The 24,552-nt window shown below is 37.4% G+C and overlaps 1 protein-coding gene across 1 annotated transcript in view; it reads right to left on the reverse strand.

Moving 5' to 3' along the window:
* Window positions 1-4,214: 4,214 nt before the first annotated feature.
* LOC123725166 (LIM domain only protein 7-like) overlaps window positions 4,215-24,552 on the reverse strand; it is a 34,814-nt gene continuing 14,476 nt past the window's right edge. The window contains exon 2 of the mRNA XM_082969775.1: window positions 4,215-9,528. Within this exon, the coding sequence (XP_082825901.1) occupies window positions 8,544-9,128 (585 nt within the window). The 5' untranslated portion in view covers window positions 9,129-9,528 and the 3' untranslated portion in view covers window positions 4,215-8,543. The remainder of the gene's footprint in view (window positions 9,529-24,552) is intronic.

Consider the following 24,552-nt stretch of genomic DNA (forward strand, 5'->3'; position numbering starts at 1 on the left):
TGTGTTTTTAATGCATCTCTTGCCTTTACAGTCATGTTAAAACCCCCATGATAAGAGAGAAACACCTTCCAGTGACTCGGTTGGGGCTTGTACGGTTGTACACCACTATGTCCTGACGCGGGGAATACAAACTTTGATTACACACGAAGAGGAAGGAAATACAGAAACATTGTCATTTGTGGCTCACACGGTTGCAATATTCTGGTAACTTTACTTAAATGTCCCATGTTTTCCAGAAATCCTGGTTGGAGGGTTCTGGATTTCTTGTTTATTTCTGGGAATTTGAGGAAAGTTACTGGGATTTTACAACTCTGGTCGCTCAGCTGGCGCTTGCAATGCTTTGGATTCCGCATTGTCGACTTTTTATTTGGAGATTATATTTGTCCAGGGGTTGCAAGGAAATGTAGATTTTTGAGCCATATGTTTGCAGCCCGATTCTCAAAGCCCTCGTGAATTTCACAGTGAACATGAAAGTAATGAGTGACCGATGATCTTTTATAACTGCAATAAGCTGTCATCAAGATCTCTTTCTGTGGTTAAAGAGGCCATCTAGTGGCAAATTGTGTGGTCATAACTTTTTTCAATACAGCCTAAAATAGTCATTTCACTTCATCCCCATTGTTTCGAATGAATTGCTCTATTTAACAACTGCATTGTTTTATGGTGTAAAATTAAAATATATTTCCTCTTCAGTTCTTTGTACCAGTTTGACACCTATAGTTGTTGTTTGGGCGAAACCTTCCTACTGAACAATTCATGGCACCTTCAATTCTGTTCCAAACCTAGCAGAAAGAATGTCTGAGCCATTGCATGGTGCTTCAATTGTAAAAGACAAGATGACATGATTTCACAAATAACGAGCAAGTACTCGTGTGACTGGTAATGCTTCTTCATTATTCAAATGTGATTTGATTTTCAAGATGCAGAGTAATGTATATTAACGCTTAACATGGAATCGCTATTGTTCCGTTTTAAAATGTGTCCGGTGTCCAGGTTTGTATCTGTTGCAGTATGTATATAAAAGAGATGAACTGTGCAATAAAATAAAATAAACAGGTATCATTGTCCAGAAGAAACATTTCAGTTGAATGCATTCTTTCCCTAAATGGTTAGTAAAGCAAACAATAATTGTCTGTTTAAAAATCCCTAGACAAGTATTGTTTTAAACTGAGTCTACTTCAGATCACATCAAACACCAACCCTGAATTCATTCATAGTCAATTCTGATGTATAGTACAATGTTTTGGCCATTTTAGATATATTTAAAACATCTACTACAGTTGTCATTTAGTGAAGTGTTTATAGCTGGTTGCAGTGTTTATGGCTGGTTGCAGTGTTTATGGCTTGTTGCAGTGTTTATGGCTGGTTGCAGTGTTCCTGGCTGGTTGCAGTGTTTATAGCTGGTTGCAGTGTTTATGGCTGGTTGCAGTGTTTATGGCTTGTTGCAGTGTTCCTGGCTGGTTGCAGTGTTTATGGCTGGTTGCAGTGTTCCTGGCTGGTTGCAGTGTTCCTGGTTGGTTGCAGTGTTTATGGCTTGTTGCAGTGTTCCTGGCTGGTTGCAGTGTTTATAGCTGGTTGCAGTGTTTATGGCTTGTTGCAGTGTTCCTGGCTGGTTGCAGTGTTTATGGCTGGTTGCAGTGTTCCTGGCTGGTTGCAGTGTTCCTGGTTGGTTGCAGTGTTTATGGCTTGTTGCAGTGTTCCTGGCTGGTTGCAGTGTTCCTGGCTGGTTGCAGTGTTTATGGCTTGTTGCAGTGTTCCTGGCTGGTTGCAGTGTTCCTGGCTGGTTGCAGTGTTTATGGCTGGTTGCAGTGTTCCTGGCTGGTTGCAGTGTTTATGGCTGGTTGCAGTGTTCCTGGCTGGTTGCAGTGTTCCTGGCTGGTTGCAGTGTTTATGGCTGGTTGCAGTGTTCCTGGCTGGTTGCAGTGTTCCTGGCTGGTTGCAGTGTTTATGGCTGGTTGCAGTGTTCCTGGCTGGTTGCAGTGTTCCTGGCTGGTTGCAGTGTTCCTGGCTGGTTGCAGTGTTCCTGGCTGGTTGCAGTGTTTATGGCTGGTTGCAGTGTTCCTGGCTGGTTGCAGTGTTCCTGGTTTGTTGCAGTGTTCCTGGCTGGTTGCAGTGTTCCTGGCTGGTTGTAGTGTTCATGGCATCTATTCCTCTATCCGCTGTAGTACTGTCACAGAATATTTATTTATTTAACCTTTTATTTAACTAGGTAAATCAGTTAACAACAAATTCTTATTTACAATGACGGCCTACCCTGGCCAAACCCGGACGACGCTGGGCCGATTGTGCGCCGCACTATGGGTCTCCCAATCACGGCCGGTTGTGATACAGCCTGGATTTGAACCAGGGTGTCTGTAGTAACAAGGAGCCAGATCTCTCGCAGGATGAATTAATCTGAAGCATTCGTTTAGAAGTCCAGTTGTGGGAGAAGTTGAAGCTCGATGAAACTTAACTGACATTCTGCCAATTCTCTCATGGATGAAACATTCGATCTCAATGCAGTTTTCTGTTCCCAAAACTAAAATCTATAGCGAACAGAGTGGACTAAGTTTTGTAGACTTGACTCTAAAAGTTTTTTAAAAAGTGGCATTATTTAGGAGTGCAAGGACGAATTGAGTTACTGCACGCGCACACTTCACAGAGTAGGCATTTCAGAACGGAAATATGCAAATACATGCTAGACTGCGCTTGGCTCTGCACACCTGCAAGATGTCGCTGTGTCGTATGGTTGCAGTCTTGTGAGCGTCGACACAACTTTGCTATTTTGTTATTCATTTGCCATTTTAACTTTGCTATTTTGTTATTCGTTTGCCATTTAACTTTACTTTTTTGTACATAATGTTTCCTTTATCTGTTTCTTCCATGCACTCTTCGACAAAAACAACAGAGCTTTGCATGAGGAGCCCCGCGTGATATCGCTCTCTGAGGCTGACATAAGGCTTTCAAACAGGTCAACACTCGTAAGAATGCAGGGCCTTCCAGGCTGTGTCCTCAGGCCTGTGCAGACCAGCTGGGAGGCGTCTTCACAGAAATGTTCAATCTCTCCTTGTCCCAGTCTGTAATCCCCATGTTTCAAGTTGACTACCATCATTCCTGTTCCCAACCTGCCACAATAACTACCACCCTGTAGCACTCACATCTGTAATCATGAAGTGCTTTGAAGGCTGTTCGTGGCACACATCAATTCCATCATCCCAGACACCCTGGACCCACTCCAATTTGCGCCCCCAACAGATCCACAGACAACGCAATCTCAATTGCACTCCACACTGTCCTCTCCCGCCTAGAAACGAGGAATACCTGTGTTCCTTGGAGTCCACATTACTGAGGACTTAACATGGTCCTCTCACACCAGCACAGTCATGAAGACGATGTGACAGTGCCTCTTTCCCCTTCGGAGACTGAAGAGATTTGGCACGACCCCTCAGATCCTCAGGAACTTTTACAGGTGTACCATCGAGAGCATCCTGACTGGTTGTATCACCGCCTGGTATGGCAACTACTCCATCCACGACCGCAAGGACCTACAGAGGGTGGTGCGGATGGCCATCCAAGACATTTATGCCCGAAAAACTGCCAAGGACTCCAGCCACCTGAGCCATGGACTGTCCTCTGCTCCTGTCCAGCAGGCGGTACCGGAGCATCGAGTCGTGGACCAACAGGCAACGATTCCAACCATTTTACTGAGTTACAGCTCATATGAGGAAATCAGTCAATTTAAATAAATTCATGTGGCCCTAATCTAAGGATTTCACACGACTGGGAATACAGATAAGCATATGTTGTTTACAAAAAAATAAATGGGCCCCAGGATCTCATCGCAGTATTTTTGAACATTCAAATTGCCATTGATAAAATCCAATTGTGTTTGTTGTTCGTAGTTTCTGCTTGCCCATACCATAACCCCACCTCCACCATGGGGCACTCTGTTCACAATGTTGACATCAGCAAACCGCTCTCCCACACGACGCCATACACGTGGTCTGTGGATGTGAGGCCGGTTGGCCAAATTCTCTAAAATGACTTTGGAGGCAGTTTATGGTAGAGAAATGAACGTGAAACTCTGCCAACAGCTCTGCTGGACATCCCTGCAGTCAGCATGCCAATTGCACGCTCCCTCAACTTAAGACATCTGTGACAAAACTGCACATTTTAGAGTGGCCTTTTATTGTACCCAGCACAAGGGGCACCTGTGTAATGATCATGCTGTTTAATAAGCTTCTTGATATGTCACACCTGTCAGGTGGATGGATTATCTTGGCAAAGGAGAAATGCTCACTAACACAGATGTAAATACATTTGAGAGAAATAAGCTTTTTGTGCATATTGAACACTTCTGGGATCTTTTATTTGAGCTCATGAAACATGGGACCAAGACTTTACATGTTGCATTTATAATTTTGTTCAGTGTAGCTTCTTTCCCCAGGCCATAAGACTGTTGGAGAGCATAAAACTGTTATAGATAACTACTAATGCCCTTCCTCTCTACCACAGACTATCTGCACTGACTCTATGCCTATTCTCAGGTCATATCAGACCTGTATATCGGACCTGTATATCAGACCCCTGTATATCGGACCTGTATATCGGACCCCTGTATATTACACTTGTATATCAGACCCCTGTATATCGGACCTGTATATCAGACCCCTGTATATCAGACCTGTATATTACACCTGTATATCAGACCTGTATATCAGACCCCTGTATATCAGACCCCTGTATATCAGACCTGTATATTACACCTGTATATCAGACCTGTATATCAGACCTGTATATCAGACCCCTGTATATAAGACCCCTGTATATCAGACCTGTATATTACACCTGTATCGGACCCCTGTATATCAGACCCCTGTATATCAGACCTGTATATCAGACCTGTATATTACACCTGTATATCTGACCCCTGTATATCAGACCTGTATATCAGACCTGTATATCGGACCTGTATATCAGACCTGTATATCGGACATGTATATCGGACCCCTGTATATCAGACCCCTGTATATCAGACCCCTGTATATCAGACCCGTATATCAGACCTGTATATCGGACCCCTGTATATCAGACCCCTGTATATCAGACCCCTGTATATTACACCTGTATATCAGACCTGTATATCAGACCCCTGTATATCAGACCTGTATATCAGACCCCTGTATATCAGACCTGTATATCGGACCCCTGTATATTACACCTGTATACTGGACCTGTATATCGGACCCCTGTATATTACACCTGTATATCGGACCCCTGTATATCGGACCTGTATATCGGACCCCTGTATATCAGACCCCTGTATATTACCCCTGTATATCGGACCCCTGTATATCGGACCCCTGTATATCAGACCTGTATATCGGACCCCTGTATGTATATCGGACCTGTATATCGGACCCCTGTATATCGGACTTGTATATCGGACCTGTATGTATATCAGACCTGTATATCAGACCCCTGTATATCAGACCTGTATATTACACCTGTATATCAGACCCCTGTATATCGGACCTGTATATTACACCTGTATATCGGACCCCTGTATATCGGACCCCTGTATATCGGACCTGTATATCGGACCTGTATATCAGACCTGTATGTATATCGGACCTGTATATCGGACCCCTGTATATCGGACCTGTATATCAGCCCCCTGTATATCAGACCTGTATATCAGACCTGTATATTACACCTGTATATCAGACCCCTGTATATCAGACCCCTGTATATCAGACCTGTATATCAGACCCCTGTATATCAGACCTGTATATCAGACCCCTGTATATCAGACCCCTGTATTATCAGACCTGTATATCGGACCTGTATATCGAACCTGTATATCGGACCTGTATATCGGACATGTATATTACACCTGTATATCAGACCCCTATATATCAGACCCCTATATATCAGACCCCTGTATATCAGACCTGTATATTACACCTGTATATCGGACCTGTATATCAGACCCCTGTATTATCAGACCCCTGTATTATCAGACCTGTATATCGGACCTGTATATCGAACCTGTATATCGGACCTGTATATCGGACATGTATATTACACCTGTATATCAGACCCCTATATATCAGACCCCTATATATCAGACCCCTGTATATCAGACCTGTATATTACACCTGTATATCGGACCTGTATATCAGACCCCTGTATATCAGACCTGTATATCAGACCCCTGTATATCGGACCTGTATATCGGACCTGTATATCAGACCCCTGTATATCAGACCCCTGTATATCGGACCTGTATATCGGACCTGTATATCGGACCTGTATATCGGACATGTATATTACTCCTGTATATCAGACCTGTATATCAGACCCCTGTATATCAGACCTGTATATCGGACCCCTGTATATCAGACCTGTATATCGGACCTGTATATCGGACATGTATATTACACCTGTATATCGGACCTGTATATCGGACATGTATATTACACCTGTATATCGGACCCCTGTATATCGGACCTATATATCAGACCCCTAGATATTACACCTGTATATTGGACCCCTGTATATTGGACCCCTGTATATTGGACCCCTGTATATCAGACCCCTGTATATCGGACCCCTGTATATCGAACCCCTGTATATCGGACCCCTGTATATCAGACCTGTATGTATATCGGACCTGTATATCGGACCCCTGTATATCAGACCCCTGTATATCGGACCCCTGTATATCGGACCCCTGTATATCAGACCTGTATATCAGACCTGTGTGTATATCGGCCCCTGTATATCGGCCCCTGTATGTCAGACCTGTATATCAGTCCTGTATATCAGACCTGTATATCAGACCTGTATATCGGACCCCTGTATATCGGACCCCTGTATATCGGACCCCTGTATATCGGACCCCTGTATATCGGACCTGTATATCGGACCCCTGTATATCGCACCCCTGTATATCGGACCCCTGTATATCGGACCCCTGTATATCAGACCTGTATGTATATCGGACGTGTATATCGGACCCCTGTATATCAGACCTGTATGTATATCGGACCTGTATAGCGGACCCCTGTATATCAGACCTGTATGTATATCGGACCTGTATATCGGGCCCCTGTATATCAGACCCCTGTATATCGAACTTGTATATCGGACCTGTATGTATATCAGACCTGTATATCAGACCCCTGTATATCAGACCTGTATATCGGACCCCTGTATATCGGACCCCTGTATATCGGACCTGTATATCGGACCTGTATATCGGACCTGTATATCAGACCTGTATGTATATCGGACCTGTATATCGGACCTGTATATCGAACCCCTGTATATCGGACCCCTGTAAATCAGACCCCTGTAAATCAGACCCCTGTATATCGGACCCCTGTATATCGGACCCCTGTATATCGGACCTGTATGTATATCGGACCTGTATATCAGACCCCTGTATATCAGACCTGTATATCAGAGACCTGTATATCAGACCTGTAATTCGGACCTGTATATCAGACCCCTGTATATCAGACCCCTGTAAATCAGACCCCTGTATATCGGACCTGTATATCAGACCCCTGTATATCAGACCTGTATATCGGACCCCTGTATATCGGACCTGTATATTGGACCTGTATATCAGACCTGTATATCGAACCCCTGTATATCAGACCTGTATATTGGACCCCTGTATATCGGACCTGTATGTATATCGGACCTGTATATCAGACCCCTGTATATCAGACCTGTATATCAGAGACCTGTATATCAGACCTGTAATTCGGACCTGTATATCAGACCCCTGTATATCAGACCCCTGTATATCGGACCTGTATATCAGACCTGTAATTCGGACCTGTATATCAGACCCCTGTATATCAGACCCCTGTATATCGGACCTGTATATCGAACCCCTGTATATCAGACCCCTGTATATCGGACCTGTATATCGGACCCCTGTATATCAGAGACCTGTAATTCGTACCTGTATATCAGAGACCTGTATATCAGACCCCTGTATATCAGAGACCTGTAATTCGTACCTGTATATCAGAGACCTGTATATCAGACCTGTAATTCGGACCTGTATTTAACAGCATCCTCATGTTTCTTCTCATGTCCTGTTTTATTTCTATCTCACTGGCTTTATTGTGCATTGATGGGAAAGAGCTCACAAGTTAACATTTCACTGTACTGTTTTAGACCTGCTTCATCCTGTGCATGTGACATTAAAACTAAACTTGAAACTCCTTGTTCTGCCCACTATGTTTCATTTGCTCCCTTTGGAAACAACACTGCTGGTGTATCTTGCTTTACTTCTGAAAATCTTTTGACTGATTTCTCACGGAGGTTGACTGTCCACTTTTGAATCATGTAGCAGGAGTCACAGAAGAGCCGTAGGTTCCGTATTCTGCCCTCCGCTCCGACCTCCGATGCGCCCAGCAGCTCAGACTTACAGTTGATGCACTTGAAACAGGTCAAATGATAAACGAGCCCCAGGGACTCGATGACCATGGCGGCTCCCTTGACCAGTGCCGTGTCACAGAAAGTACAGATTCTCTTGCCATTCACTGTCCTGCTGCTTTCATGCACGGATAGGAATGACTGAGACTTGGGGCCAGTAGAAGGGGAAGAGGTGAGGGAGAGCGCTGGTTGCTTCCAACCCCGGCTCCTCTGAGGGAGCTCATGGAGAGAGAGGACTTCGTGGCTGAGCCGGAATGACCTCTGACCCCGCCGATGTTGGTGTTGAGGGCAGAGTGAGGCCAACTGTAGTTGAGGATGGAGGAGGTGCTTTCCGGTGTCCACGACGAGCGCCAGGAAGAGCAGATGTCCAGGTTGTCGAGAGACTTGCCTTTCCTGATGGGTCCGGCGGCAGGGTGCTTGCTGGTGGAGCACTGGCGGATCCAGCTGTTGTCGTTGCGTAGTCTGACTTTCTTTTTCATCTCCTGCAGGATCTGCTGCCTCTCCAGCTGTGCCTTGGGCAGGTTCTGCTGACCCTTTATCCACGATGCCTCACCCAGCCCGTCACTGCTCGTCACTTTGATCTCTGGTTTCTCCACATGGTCCAGCTCAGGAGTGGATTTGGACTTTGCCCTGTCTGCCATGGATGTCTCAGGCTGGACCTTGCCGGTATAGCCATAGGAGTCCTCCATCGATTGCTTCTCCCTCTCTCTCTCCCTCTCCTTCTCTCTGCACTGTTGTTCCGCAGTCTCCTGGTGCCCCCTCTCTTCTTCCCTAAAGTCCTCCTTCCTCGTCTGCCACCTCAGCCCCTCCTCCTGTCCCCTTCCCTCTTCCTGGTGCCCGCTCTCCTCTTCCCTAAAGTCCTCCTTCCTCGTCTGCCACCTCAGCCCCTCCTCCTGTCCCCTTCCCTCTTCCTGGTGCCCGCTCTCCTCTTCCCTAATGTCCTCCTTCCTCGTCTGCCACCTCAGCCCCTCCTCCTGTCTCAGTCTCCTTCCCTCTTCCTCCTGTTCCTCTCTCGTCTTCTTCTCCAAGTTGTTTCTCCGTAGTACGACTTCTTCAGTGAGAGACAGTACACAGACACGTATTATAGTCCTATAACAATACAGAGAGACAGTACACAGACACGTATTATAGTCCTATAACAATACAGAGAGACAGTACACAGACACGTATTATAGTCCTATAACAATACAGAGAGACAGTACACAGACACGTATTATAGTCCTATAACAATACAGAGAGAGACAGTACACAGACACGTATTATAGTCCTATAACAATACAGAGAGACAGTACACAGACACGTATTATAGCCCTATAACAATACAGAGAGACAGTACACAGACACGTATTATAGCCCTATAACAATACAGAGAGACAGTACACAGACACGTATTATAGCCCTATAACAATACAGAGAGACAGTACACAGACACGTATTATAGCCCTATAACAATACAGAGAGACAGTACACAGACACGTATTATAGCCCTATAACAATACAGAGAGACAGTACACAGACACGTATTATAGCCCTATAACAATACAGAGAGACAGTACACAGACACGTATTATAGTCCTATAACAATACAGAGAGACAGTACACAGACACGTATTATAGTCCTATAACAATACAGAGAGAGACAGTACAGACACGTATTATAGTTGTATAACAATACAGAGAGACAGTACACAGACACGTATTATAGTCCTATAACAATACAGAGAGAGACAGTACAGACACGTATTATAGTCCTATAACAATACAGAGAGACAGTACAAGATGTGCAATGAACCACCTAAAGGTTTCAGATTGTTATATGGTCTATCTATGTAGACTAGGAGTTCTCACATATTTTGCTTCGCAACCCACCAACTGAGGTGTCTGTTGAGTTGTGACCCACCAACTGAGGTGTCTGTTGAGTTGCGACCCACCAGCTGAGGTGTCTGTTGAGTTGCGACCCACCAGCTGAGGTGTCTGTTGAGTCGCGACCCACCAGCTGAGGTGTCTGTTGAGTCGCGACCCACCAGCTGAGGTGTCTGTTGAGTCGCGACCCACCAGCTGAGGTGTCTGTTGAGTCGCGACCCACCAGCTGAGGTGTCTGTTGAGTCGTGACCCACCAGCTGAGGTGTCTGTTGAGTCGCGACCCACCAGCTGAGGTGTCTGTTGAGTCGTGACCCACCAGCTGAGGTGTCTGTTGAGTCGCGACCCACCAGCTGAGGTGTCTGTTGAATCGCGACCCACCAGCTGAGGTGTCTGTTGAGTCGCGACCCACCAGCTGAGGTGTCTGTTGAGTTGTGATCCACCAGCTGAGGTGTCTGTTGAGTTGCGACCCACCAGCTGAGGTGTCTGTTGAGTTGTGATCCACCAGCTGAGGTGTCTGTTGAGTTGCGACCCACCAGCTGAGGTGTCTGTTGAGTTGTGATCCACCAGCTGAGGTGTCTGTTGAGTTGTGATCCACCAGCTGAGGTGTCTGTTGAGTTGTGACCCACCATAAGGGTTGAAAGGTGAAAAAATATACTAAGACTAAAGAATAAGTAGAAAATAGATAAATAAAACCCTTCTTCAATACATCTAACAATGTAGATTTGAGAATGGGCTATTGGGACCAATTTTAAGAAATTGACTGCATAATAATACCATTATTTGTAACTGCCATAGACCATATAACAATGTGAAACCTTTAGACCCTGTGAATGTAGATACACCAGACCAAGAACAAAGATTGAGTCACTGCAGCACCAGCCTCCCAGGACATGATACAGACTCACCTACTATCCACTATAACATTACTAAGAGATATTACATGATACAGACTCACCTATTATCCACTATAACATTACTAAGAGATATTACATGATACAGACTCACCTATTATAAACTATAACATTACTAAGAGATATTACATGATACAGACTCACCTATTATAAACTATAACATTACTAAGAGACATGATACAGACTCACCTATTATACACTATAACATTACTAAGAGACATGATACAGACTCACCTATTATACACTATAACATTACTAAGAGACATGATACAGACTCACCTATTATACACTATAACATTACTAAGAGATATTACATGATACAGACTCACCTATTATAAACTATAACATTACTAAGAGACAGGACATGATACAGACTCACCTATTATAAACTATGACATTACTAAGAGACATGATACAGACTCACCTATTATACACTATAACATTACTAAGAGACATGATACAGACTCACCTATTATACACTAACATTACTAAGAGACATGATACAGACTCACCTATTATACACTATAACATTACTAAGAGACATGATACAGACTCACCTATTATACACTATAACATTACTAAGAGACATGATACAGACTCACCTATTATACACTATAACATTACTAAGAGACATGATACAGACTCACCTATTATACACTATAACATTACTAAGAGACAGGACATGATACAGACTCACCTATTATACACTATAACATTACTAAGAGACATGATACAGACTCACCTATTATACACTAACATTACTAAGAGATATTACATGATACAGACTCACCTATTATACACTATAACATTACTAAGAGACATGATACAGACTCACCTATTATAAACTATAACATTACTAAGAGACATGATACAGACTCACCTATTATACACTATAGCATTACTAAGAGACATGATACAGACTCACCTATTATACACTATAACATTACTAAGAGACATGATACAGACTCACCTATTATAAACTATAACATTACTAAGAGACATGATACAGACTCACCTATTATACACTATAACATTACTAAGAGACATGATACAGACTCACCTATTATAAACTATAACATTACTAAGAGACATGATACAGACTCACCTATTATACACTATAACATTACTAAGAGACATGATACAGACTCACCTATTATACACTATAACATTACTAAGAGACATGATACAGACTCACCTATTATACACTATAACATTACTAAGAGACATGATACAGACTCACCTATTATACACTATAACATTACTAAGAGACATGATACAGACTCACCTATTATAAACTATAACATTACTAAGAGACATGATACAGACTCACCTATTATAAACTATAACATTACTAAGAGACATGATACAGACTCACCTATTATACACTATAACATTACTAAGAGATATTACATGATACAGACTCACCTATTATACACTATAACATTACTAAGAGACAGGACATGATACAGACTCACCTATTATACACTATAACATTACTAAGAGACATGATACAGACTCACCTATTATACACTATAACATTACTAAGAGACATGATACAGACTCACCTATTATACACTATAACATTACTAAGAGACATGATTCAGACTCACCTATTATACACTATAACATTACTAAGAGACATGATACAGACTCACCTATTATAAACTATAACATTACTAAGAGACATGATACAGACTCACCTATTATAAACTATAACATTACTAAGAGACATGATACAGACTCACCTATTATACTCTATAACATTACTAAGAGACATGATACAGACTCACCTATTATACACTATAACATTACTAAGAGACAGGACATGATACAGACTCACCTATTATACACTATAACATTACTAAGAGACATGATACAGACTCACCTATTATAAACTATAACATTACTAAGAGACATGATACAGACTCACCTATTATACACTATAACATTACTAAGAGACAGGACATGATACAGACTCACCTATTATACACTATAACATTACTAAGAGACATGATACAGACTCACCTATTATACACTATAACATTACTAAGAGACATGATACAGACTCACCTATTATAAACTATAACATTACTAAGAGACAGGACATGAGACAGACTCACCTATTATACACTATAACATTACTAAGAGTCATGATACAGACTCACCTATTATACACTATAACATTACTAAGAGACATGATACAGACTCACCTATTATACACTATAACATTACTAAGAGACATGATACAGACTCACCTATTATACACTATAACATTACTAAGAGACATGATACAGACTCACCTATTATACACTATAACATTACTAAGAGATATTACATGATACAGACTCACCTATTATACACTATAACATTACTAAGAGACCGGACATGATACAGACTCACCTATTATACACTATAACATTACTAAGAGACATGATACAGACTCACCTATTATACACTATAACATTACTAAGAGACATGATACAGACTCACCTATTATAAACTATAACATTACTAAGAGACATGATACAGACTCACCTATTATACACTATAACATTACTAAGAGACATGATACAGACTCACCTATTATACACTATAACATTACTAAGAGACATGATACAGACTCACCTATTATACACTATAACATTACTAAGAGACAGGACATGATACAGACTCACCTATTATACACTATAACATTACTAAGAGACATGATACAGACTCACCTATTATACACTATAACATTACTAAGAGACATGATACAGACTCACCTATTATAAACTATAACATTACTAAGAGACATGATACAGACTCACCTATTATACACTATAACATTACTAAGAGACATGATACAGACTCACCTATTATAAACTATAACATTACTAAGAGACATGATACAGACTCACCTATTATACACTATAACATTACTAAGAGACATGATACAGACTCACCTATTATACACTATAACATTACTAATAGACATGATACAGACTCACCTATTATACACTATAACATTACTAAGAGATATTACATGATACAGACTCACCTATTATACACTATAACATTACTAAGAGACATGATACAGACTCACCTATTATACACTATAACATTACTAAGAGATATTACATGATACAGACTCACCTATTATACACTATAACATTACTAAGAGACATGATACAGACTCACCTATTATACACTATAACATTACTAAGAGACATGATACAGACTCACCTATTATACACTATAACATTACTAAGAGACAGGACATGATACAGACTCACCTATTATACACTATAACATTACTAAGAGATATTACATGATACAGACTCACCTATTATACACTATAACATTACTAAGAGACATAATACAGACTCACCTATTATACACTATAACATTACTAAGAGACATGATTCAGACTCACCTATTATAAACTATAACATTACTAAGAGACATGATACAGACTCACCTATTATACACTATAACATTACTAAGAGACATGATTCAGACTCACCTATTAAACACTATAACATTACTAAGAGACATGATACAGACTCACCTATTATAAACTATAACATTACTAAGAGACATGATACAGACTCACCTATTATACACTATAACATTACTAAGAGATATTACATGATACAGACTCACCTATTATACACTATAACATTACTAAGAGACAGGACATGATACAGACTCACCTATTATACACTATAACATTACTAAGAGACATGATACAGACTCACCTATTATACTCTATAACATTACTAAGAGACAGGACATGATACAGACTCACCTATTATACACTATAACATTACTAAGAGACATGATACAGACTCACCTATTACAAACTATAACATTACTAAGAGACATGATACAGGCTCACCTATTATACACTATAACATTACTAAGAGACAGGACATGATACAGACTCACCTATTATACACTATAACATTACTAAGAGACATGATACAGACTCACCTATTATACACTATAACATTACTAAGAGACATGATACAGACTCACCTATTATACACTATAACATTACTAAGAGTCATGATACAGACTCACCTATTATACACTATAACATTACTAAGAGACAGGACATGATACAGACTCACCTATTATACACTATAACATTACTAAGAGACATGATACAGACTCACCTATTATACACTATAACATTACTAAGAGACATGATACAGACTCACCTATTATACACTATAACATTACTAAGAGACAGGACATGATACAGACTCACCTATTATAAACTATGACATTACTAAGAGACATGATACAGACTCACCTATTATACACTATAACATTACTAAGAGACATGATACAGACTCACCTATTATACACTAACATTACTAAGAGATATTACATGATACAGACTCACCTATTATACACTATAACATTACTAAGAGACATGATACAGACTCACCTATTATACACTATAACATTACTAAGAGATTACATGATACAGACTCACCTATTATACACTATAACATTACTAAGAGACATGATACAGACTCACCTATTATACACTATAACATTACTAAGAGACATGATACAGACTCACCTATTATACACTATAACATTACTAAGAGACATGATACAGACTCACCTATTATACACTATAACATTACTAAGAGACATGATACAGACTCACCTATTATACACTATAACATTACTAAGAGACATGATACAGACTCACCTATTATACACTATAACATTACTAAGAGACATGATACAGACTCACCTATTATACACTATAACATTACTAAGAGACATGATACAGACTCACCTATTATACACTATAACATTACTAAGAGACATGATACAGACTCACCTATTATACACTATAACATTACTAAGAGACATGATACAGACTCACCTATTATACACTATAACATTACTAAGAGACATGATACAGACTCACCTATTATACACTATAACATTACTAAGAGACATGATACAGACTCACCTATTATACACTATAACATTACTAAGAGACATGATACAGACTCACCTATTATACACTATAACATTACTAAGAGACATGATACAGACTCACCTATTATACACTATAACATTACTAAGAGATATTACATGATACAGACTCACCTATTATACACTATAACATTACAAAGAGACATGATACAGACTCACCTATTATACACTATAACATTACTAAGAGATATTACATGATACAGACTCACCTATTATACACTATAACATTACTAAGAGACATGATACAGACTCACCTATTATACACTATAACAATACTAAGAGATATTACATGATACAGACTCACCTATTATACACTATAACATTACTAAGAGACATGATACAGACTCACCTATTATACACTATAACATTACTAAGAGACATGATACAGACTCACCTATTATACACTATAACATTACTAAGAGACATGATACAGACTCACCTATTATACACTATAACATTACTAAGAGATATTACATGATACAGACTCACCTATTATACACTATAACATTACTAAAGAGACATGATACAGACTCACCTATTATACACTATAACATTACTAAGAGACATGATACAGACTCACCTATTATAAACTATAACATTACTAAGAGACATGATACAGACTCACCTATTATACACTATAACATTACTAAGAGACATGATACAGACTCACCTATTATAAACTATAACATTACTAAGAGACAGGACATGATACAGACTCACCTATTATACACTATAACATTACTAAGAGACATGATACAGACTCACCTATTATACACTATAACATTACTAAGAGACATGATACAGACTCACCTATTATACACTATAACATTACTAAGAGACATGATACAGACTCACCTATTATACACTATAACATTACTAAGAGACATGATACAGACTCACCTATTATACACTATAACATTACTAAGAGATATTACATGATACAGACTCACCTATTATACACTATAACATTACTAAGAGACCGGACATGATACAGACTCACCTATTATACACTATAACATTACTAAGAGACATGATACAGACTCACCTATTATACACTATAACATTACTAAGAGACATGATACAGACTCACCTATTATACACTATAACATTACTAAGAGACATGATACAGACTCACCTATTATACACTATAACATTACTAAGAGACATGATACAGACTCACCTATTATACACTATAACATTACTAAGAGACATGATACAGACTCACCTATTATACACTATAACATTACTAAGAGACAGGACATGATACAGACTCACCTATTATACACTATAACATTACTAAGAGACATGATACAGACTCACCTATTATACACTATAACATTACTAAGAGACATGATACAGACTCACCTATTATAAACTATAACATTACTAAGAGACATGATACAGACTCACCTATTATACACTATAACATTACTAAGAGACATGATACAGACTCACCTATTATAAACTATAACATTACTAAGAGACATGATACAGACTCACCTATTATACACTATAACATTACTAAGAGACATGATACAGACTCACCTATTATACACTATAACATTACTAAGAGACATGATACAGACTCACCTATTATACACTATAACATTACTAAGAGATATTACATGATACAGACTCACCTATTATACACTATAACATTACTAAGAGACATGATACAGACTCACCTATTATACACTATAACATTACTAAGAGATATTACATGATACAGACTCACCTATTATACACTATAACATTACTAAGAGACATGATACAGACTCACCTATTATACACTATAACATTACTAAGAGACATGATACAGACTCACCTATTATACACTATAACATTACTAAGAGACAGGACATGATACAGACTCACCTATTATACACTATAACATTACTAAGAGATATTACATGATACAGACTCACCTATTATACACTATAACATTACTAAGAGACATAATACAGACTCACCTATTATACACTATAACATTACTAAGAGACATGATTCAGACTCACCTATTATAAACTATAACATTACTAAGAGACATGATACAGACTCACCTATTATACACTATAACATTACTAAGAGACATGATTCAGACTCACCTATTAAACACTATAACATTACTAAGAGACATGATACAGACTCACCTATTATAAACTATAACATTACTAAGAGACATGATACAGACTCACCTATTATACACTATAACATTACTAAGAGATATTACATGATACAGACTCACCTATTATACACTATAACATTACTAAGAGACAGGACATGATACAGACTCACCTATTATACACTATAACATTACTAAGAGACATGATACAGACTCACCTATTATACTCTATAACATTACTAAGAGACAGGACATGATACAGACTCACCTATTATACACTATAACATTACTAAGAGACATGATACAGACTCACCTATTACAAACTATAACATTACTAAGAGACATGATACAGGCTCACCTATTATACACTATAACATTACTAAGAGACAGGACATGATACAGACTCACCTATTATACACTATAACATTACTAAGAGACATGATACAGACTCACCTATTATACACTATAACATTACTAAGAGACATGATACAGACTCACCTATTATACACTATAACATTACTAAGAGTCATGATACAGACTCACCTATTATACACTATAACATTACTAAGAGACAGGACATGATACAGACTCACCTATTATACACTATAACATTACTAAGAGACATGATACAGACTCACCTATTATACACTATAACATTACTAAGAGACATGATACAGACTCACCTATTATACACTATAACATTACTAAGAGACAGGACATGATACAGACTCACCTATTATAAACTATGACATTACTAAGAGACATGATACAGACTCACCTATTATACACTATAACATTACTAAGAGACATGATACAGACTCACCTATTATACACTAACATTACTAAGAGATATTACATGATACAGACTCACCTATTATACACTATAACATTACTAAGAGACATGATACAGACTCACCTATTATACACTATAACATTACTAAGAGATATTACATGATACAGACTCACCTATTATACACTATAACATTACAAAGAGACATGATACAGACTCACCTATTATACACTATAACATTACTAAGAGATATTACATGATACAGACTCACCTATTATACACTATAACATTACTAAGAGACATGATACAGACTCACCTATTATACACTATAACAATACTAAGAGATATTACATGATACAGACTCACCTATTATACACTATAACATTACTAAGAGACATGATACAGACTCACCTATTATAAACTATAACATTACTAAGAGACATGATACAAACTCACCTATTATACACTATAACATTACTAAGAGACATGATAGACTCACCTATTATACACTATAACATTACTAAGAGACATGATACAGACTCACCTATTATACACTATAACATTACTAAGAGACATGATACAGACTCACCTATTATACACTATAACATTACTAAGAGACATGATACAGACTCACCTATTATACACTATAACATTACTAAGAGACATGATACAGACTCACCTATTATACACTATAACATTACTAAGAGACATGATACAGACTCACCTATTATAAACTATAACATTACTAAGAGACATGATACAGACTCACCTATTATACACTATAACATTACTAAGAGATATTACATGATACAGACTCACCTATTATACACTATAACATTACTAAGAGACAGGACATGATACAGACTCACCTATTATACACTATAACATTACTAAGAGACATGATACAGACTCACCTATTATACTCTATAACATTACTAAGAGACATGATACAGACTCACCTATTATACACTATAACATTACTAAGAGACAGGACATGATACAGACTCACCTATTATACACTATAACATTACTAAGAGACATGATACAGACTCACCTATTATAAACTATAACATTACTAAGAGACATGATACAGACTCACCTATTATAAACTATAACATTACTAAGAGACATGATACAGACTCACCTATTATACACTATAACATTACTAAGAGATATTACATGATACAGACTCACCTATTATACACTATAACATTACTAAGAGACCGGACATGATACAGACTCACCTATTATACACTATAACATTACTAAGAGACATGATACAGACTCACCTATTATAAACTATAACATTACTAAGAGACATGATACAGGCTCACCTATTAAACACTATAACATTACTAAGAGACATGATACAGACTCACCTATTATACACTATAACATTACTAAGAGTCATGATACAGACTCACCTATTATACACTATAACATTACTAAGAGACATGATACAGACTCACCTATTATAAACTATAACATTACTAAGAGACATGATACAGACTCACCTATTATACACTATAACATTACTAAGAGACATGATACAGACTCACCTATTATACACTATAACATTACTAAGAGACATGATACAGACTCACCTATTATACACTATAACATTACTAAGAGACAGGACATGATACAGACTCACCTATTATACACTATAACATTACTAAGAGACATGATACAGACTCACCTATTATACACTATAACATTACTAAGAGACATGATACAGACTCACCTATTATAAACTATAATATTACTAAGAGACATGATACAGACTCACCTATTATACACTATACCATTACTAAGAGACATGATACAGACTCACCTATTATACACTATAACATTACTAAGAGACATGATACAGACTCACCTATTATACACTATAACATTACTAAGAGACATGATACAGACTCACCTATTATAAACTATAACATTACTAAGAGACATGATACAGACTCACCTATTATACACTATAACATTACTAAGAGACATGATACAGACTCACCTATTATACACTATAACATTACTAAGAGACATGATACAGACTCACCTATTATACACTATAACATTACTAATAGACATGATACAGACTCACCTATTATACACTATAACATTACTAAGAGATATTACATGATACAGACTCACCTATTATACACTATAACATTACTAAGAGACATGATACAGACTCACCTATTATACACTATAACATTACTAAGAGATATTACATGATACAGACTCACCTATTATACACTATAACATTACTAAGAGACCGGACATGATACAGACTCACCTATTATACACTATAACATTACTAAGAGACATGATACAGACTCACCTATTATACACTATAACATTACTAAGAGACATGATACAGACTCACCTATTATAAACTATAACATTACTAAGAGACATGATACAGACTCACCTATTATACACTATAACATTACTAAGAGACATGATACAGACTCACCTATTATACACTATAACATTACTAAGAGACATGATACAGACTCACCTATTATACACTATAACATTACTAAGAGACAGGACATGATACAGACTCACCTATTATACACTATAACATTACTAAGAGACATGATACAGACTCACCTATTATACACTATAACATTACTAAGAGACATGATACAGACTCACCTATTATAAACTATAACATTACTAAGAGACATGATACAGACTCACCTATTATACACTATAACATTACTAAGAGACATGATACAGACTCACCTATTATAAACTATAACATTACTAAGAGACATGATACAGACTCACCTATTATAAACTATAACATTACTAAGAGACATGATACAGACTCACCTATTATACACTATAACATTACTAAGAGACATGATACAGACTCACCTATTATACACTATAACATTACTAATAGACATGATACAGACTCACCTATTATACACTATAACATTACTAAGAGATATTACATGATACAGACTCACCTATTATACACTATAACATTACTAAGAGACATGATACAGACTCACCTATTATACACTATAACATTACTAAGAGATATTACATGATACAGACTCACCTATTATACACTATAACATTACTAAGAGACATGATACAGACTCACCTATTATACACTATAACATTACTAAGAGACATGATACAGACTCACCTATTATACACTATAACATTACTAAGAGACAGGACATGATACAGACTCACCTATTATACACTATAACATTACTAAGAGATATTACATGATACAGACTCACCTATTATACACTATAACATTACTAAGAGACATAATACAGACTCACCTATTATACACTATAACATTACTAAGAGACATGATTCAGACTCACCTATTATAAACTATAACATTACTAAGAGACATGATACAGACTCACCTATTATACACTATAACATTACTAAGAGACATGATTCAGACTCACCTATTAAACACTATAACATTACTAAGAGACATGATACAGACTCACCTATTATAAACTATAACATTACTAAGAGACATGATACAGACTCACCTATTATACACTATAACATTACTAAGAGATATTACATGATACAGACTCACCTATTATACACTATAACATTACTAAGAGACAGGACATGATACAGACTCACCTATTATACACTATAACATTACTAAGAGACATGATACAGACTCACCTATTATACTCTATAACATTACTAAGAGACAGGACATGATACAGACTCACCTATTATACACTATAACATTACTAAGAGACATGATACAGACTCACCTATTACAAACTATAACATTACTAAGAGACATGATACAGGCTCACCTATTATACACTATAACATTACTAAGAGACAGGACATGATACAGACTCACCTATTATACACTATAACATTACTAAGAGACATGATACAGACTCACCTATTATACACTATAACATTACTAAGAGACATGATACAGACTCACCTATTATACACTATAACATTACTAAGAGTCATGATACAGACTCACCTATTATACACTATAACATTACTAAGAGACAGGACATGATACAGACTCACCTATTATAAACTATGACATTACTAAGAGACATGATACAGACTCACCTATTATACACTATAACATTACTAAGAGACATGATACAGACTCACCTATTATACACTAACATTACTAAGAGATATTACATGATACAGACTCACCTATTATACACTATAACATTACTAAGAGACATGATACAGACTCACCTATTATAAACTATAACATTACTAAGAGACATGATACAGACTCACCTATTATACACTATAACATTACTAAGAGACATGATACAGACTCACCTATTATACACTATAGCATTACTAAGAGACATGATACAGACTCACCTATTATACACTATAACATTACTAAGAGACATGATACAGACTCACCTATTATACACTATAACATTACTAAGAGACATGATACAGACTCACCTATTATACACTATAACATTACTAAGAGACATGATACAGACTCACCTATTATACACTATAACATTACTAAGAGATATTACATGATACAGACTCACCTATTATACACTATAACATTACAAAGAGACATGATACAGACTCACCTATTATACACTATAACATTACTAAGAGATATTACATGATACAGACTCACCTATTATACACTATAACATTACTAAGAGACATGATACAGACTCACCTATTATACACTATAACATTACTAAGAGATATTACATGATACAGACTCACCTATTATAAACTATAACATTACTAAGAGACATGATACAGACTCACCTATTATACACTATAACATTACTAAGAGACATGATACAGACTCACCTATTATAAACTATAACATTACTAAGAGACATGATACAGACTCACCTATTATAAACTATAACATTACTAAGAGACATGATACAGACTCACCTATTATACACTATAACATTACTAAGAGACATGATACAGACTCACCTATTATACACTATAACATTACTAATAGACATGATACAGACTCACCTATTATACACTATAACATTACTAAGAGATATTACATGATACAGACTCACCTATTATACACTATAACATTACTAAGAGACATGATACAGACTCACCTATTATACACTATAACATTACTAAGAGATATTACATGATACAGACTCACCTATTATACACTATAACATTACTAAGAGACATGATACAGACTCACCTATTATACACTATAACATTACTAAGAGACATGATACAGACTCACCTATTATACACTATAACATTACTAAGAGACAGGACATGATACAGACTCACCTATTATACACTATAACATTACTAAGAGATATTACATGATACAGACTCACCTATTATACACTATAACATTACTAAGAGACATAATACAGACTCACCTATTATACACTATAACA

The sequence above is a fragment of the Salmo salar genome, chromosome 26 (genome assembly GCF_965601325.2).
Source record: "Salmo salar chromosome 26, fSalSal1, whole genome shotgun sequence".
NCBI classification, from domain to species: Eukaryota; Metazoa; Chordata; class Actinopteri; order Salmoniformes; family Salmonidae; genus Salmo; species Salmo salar.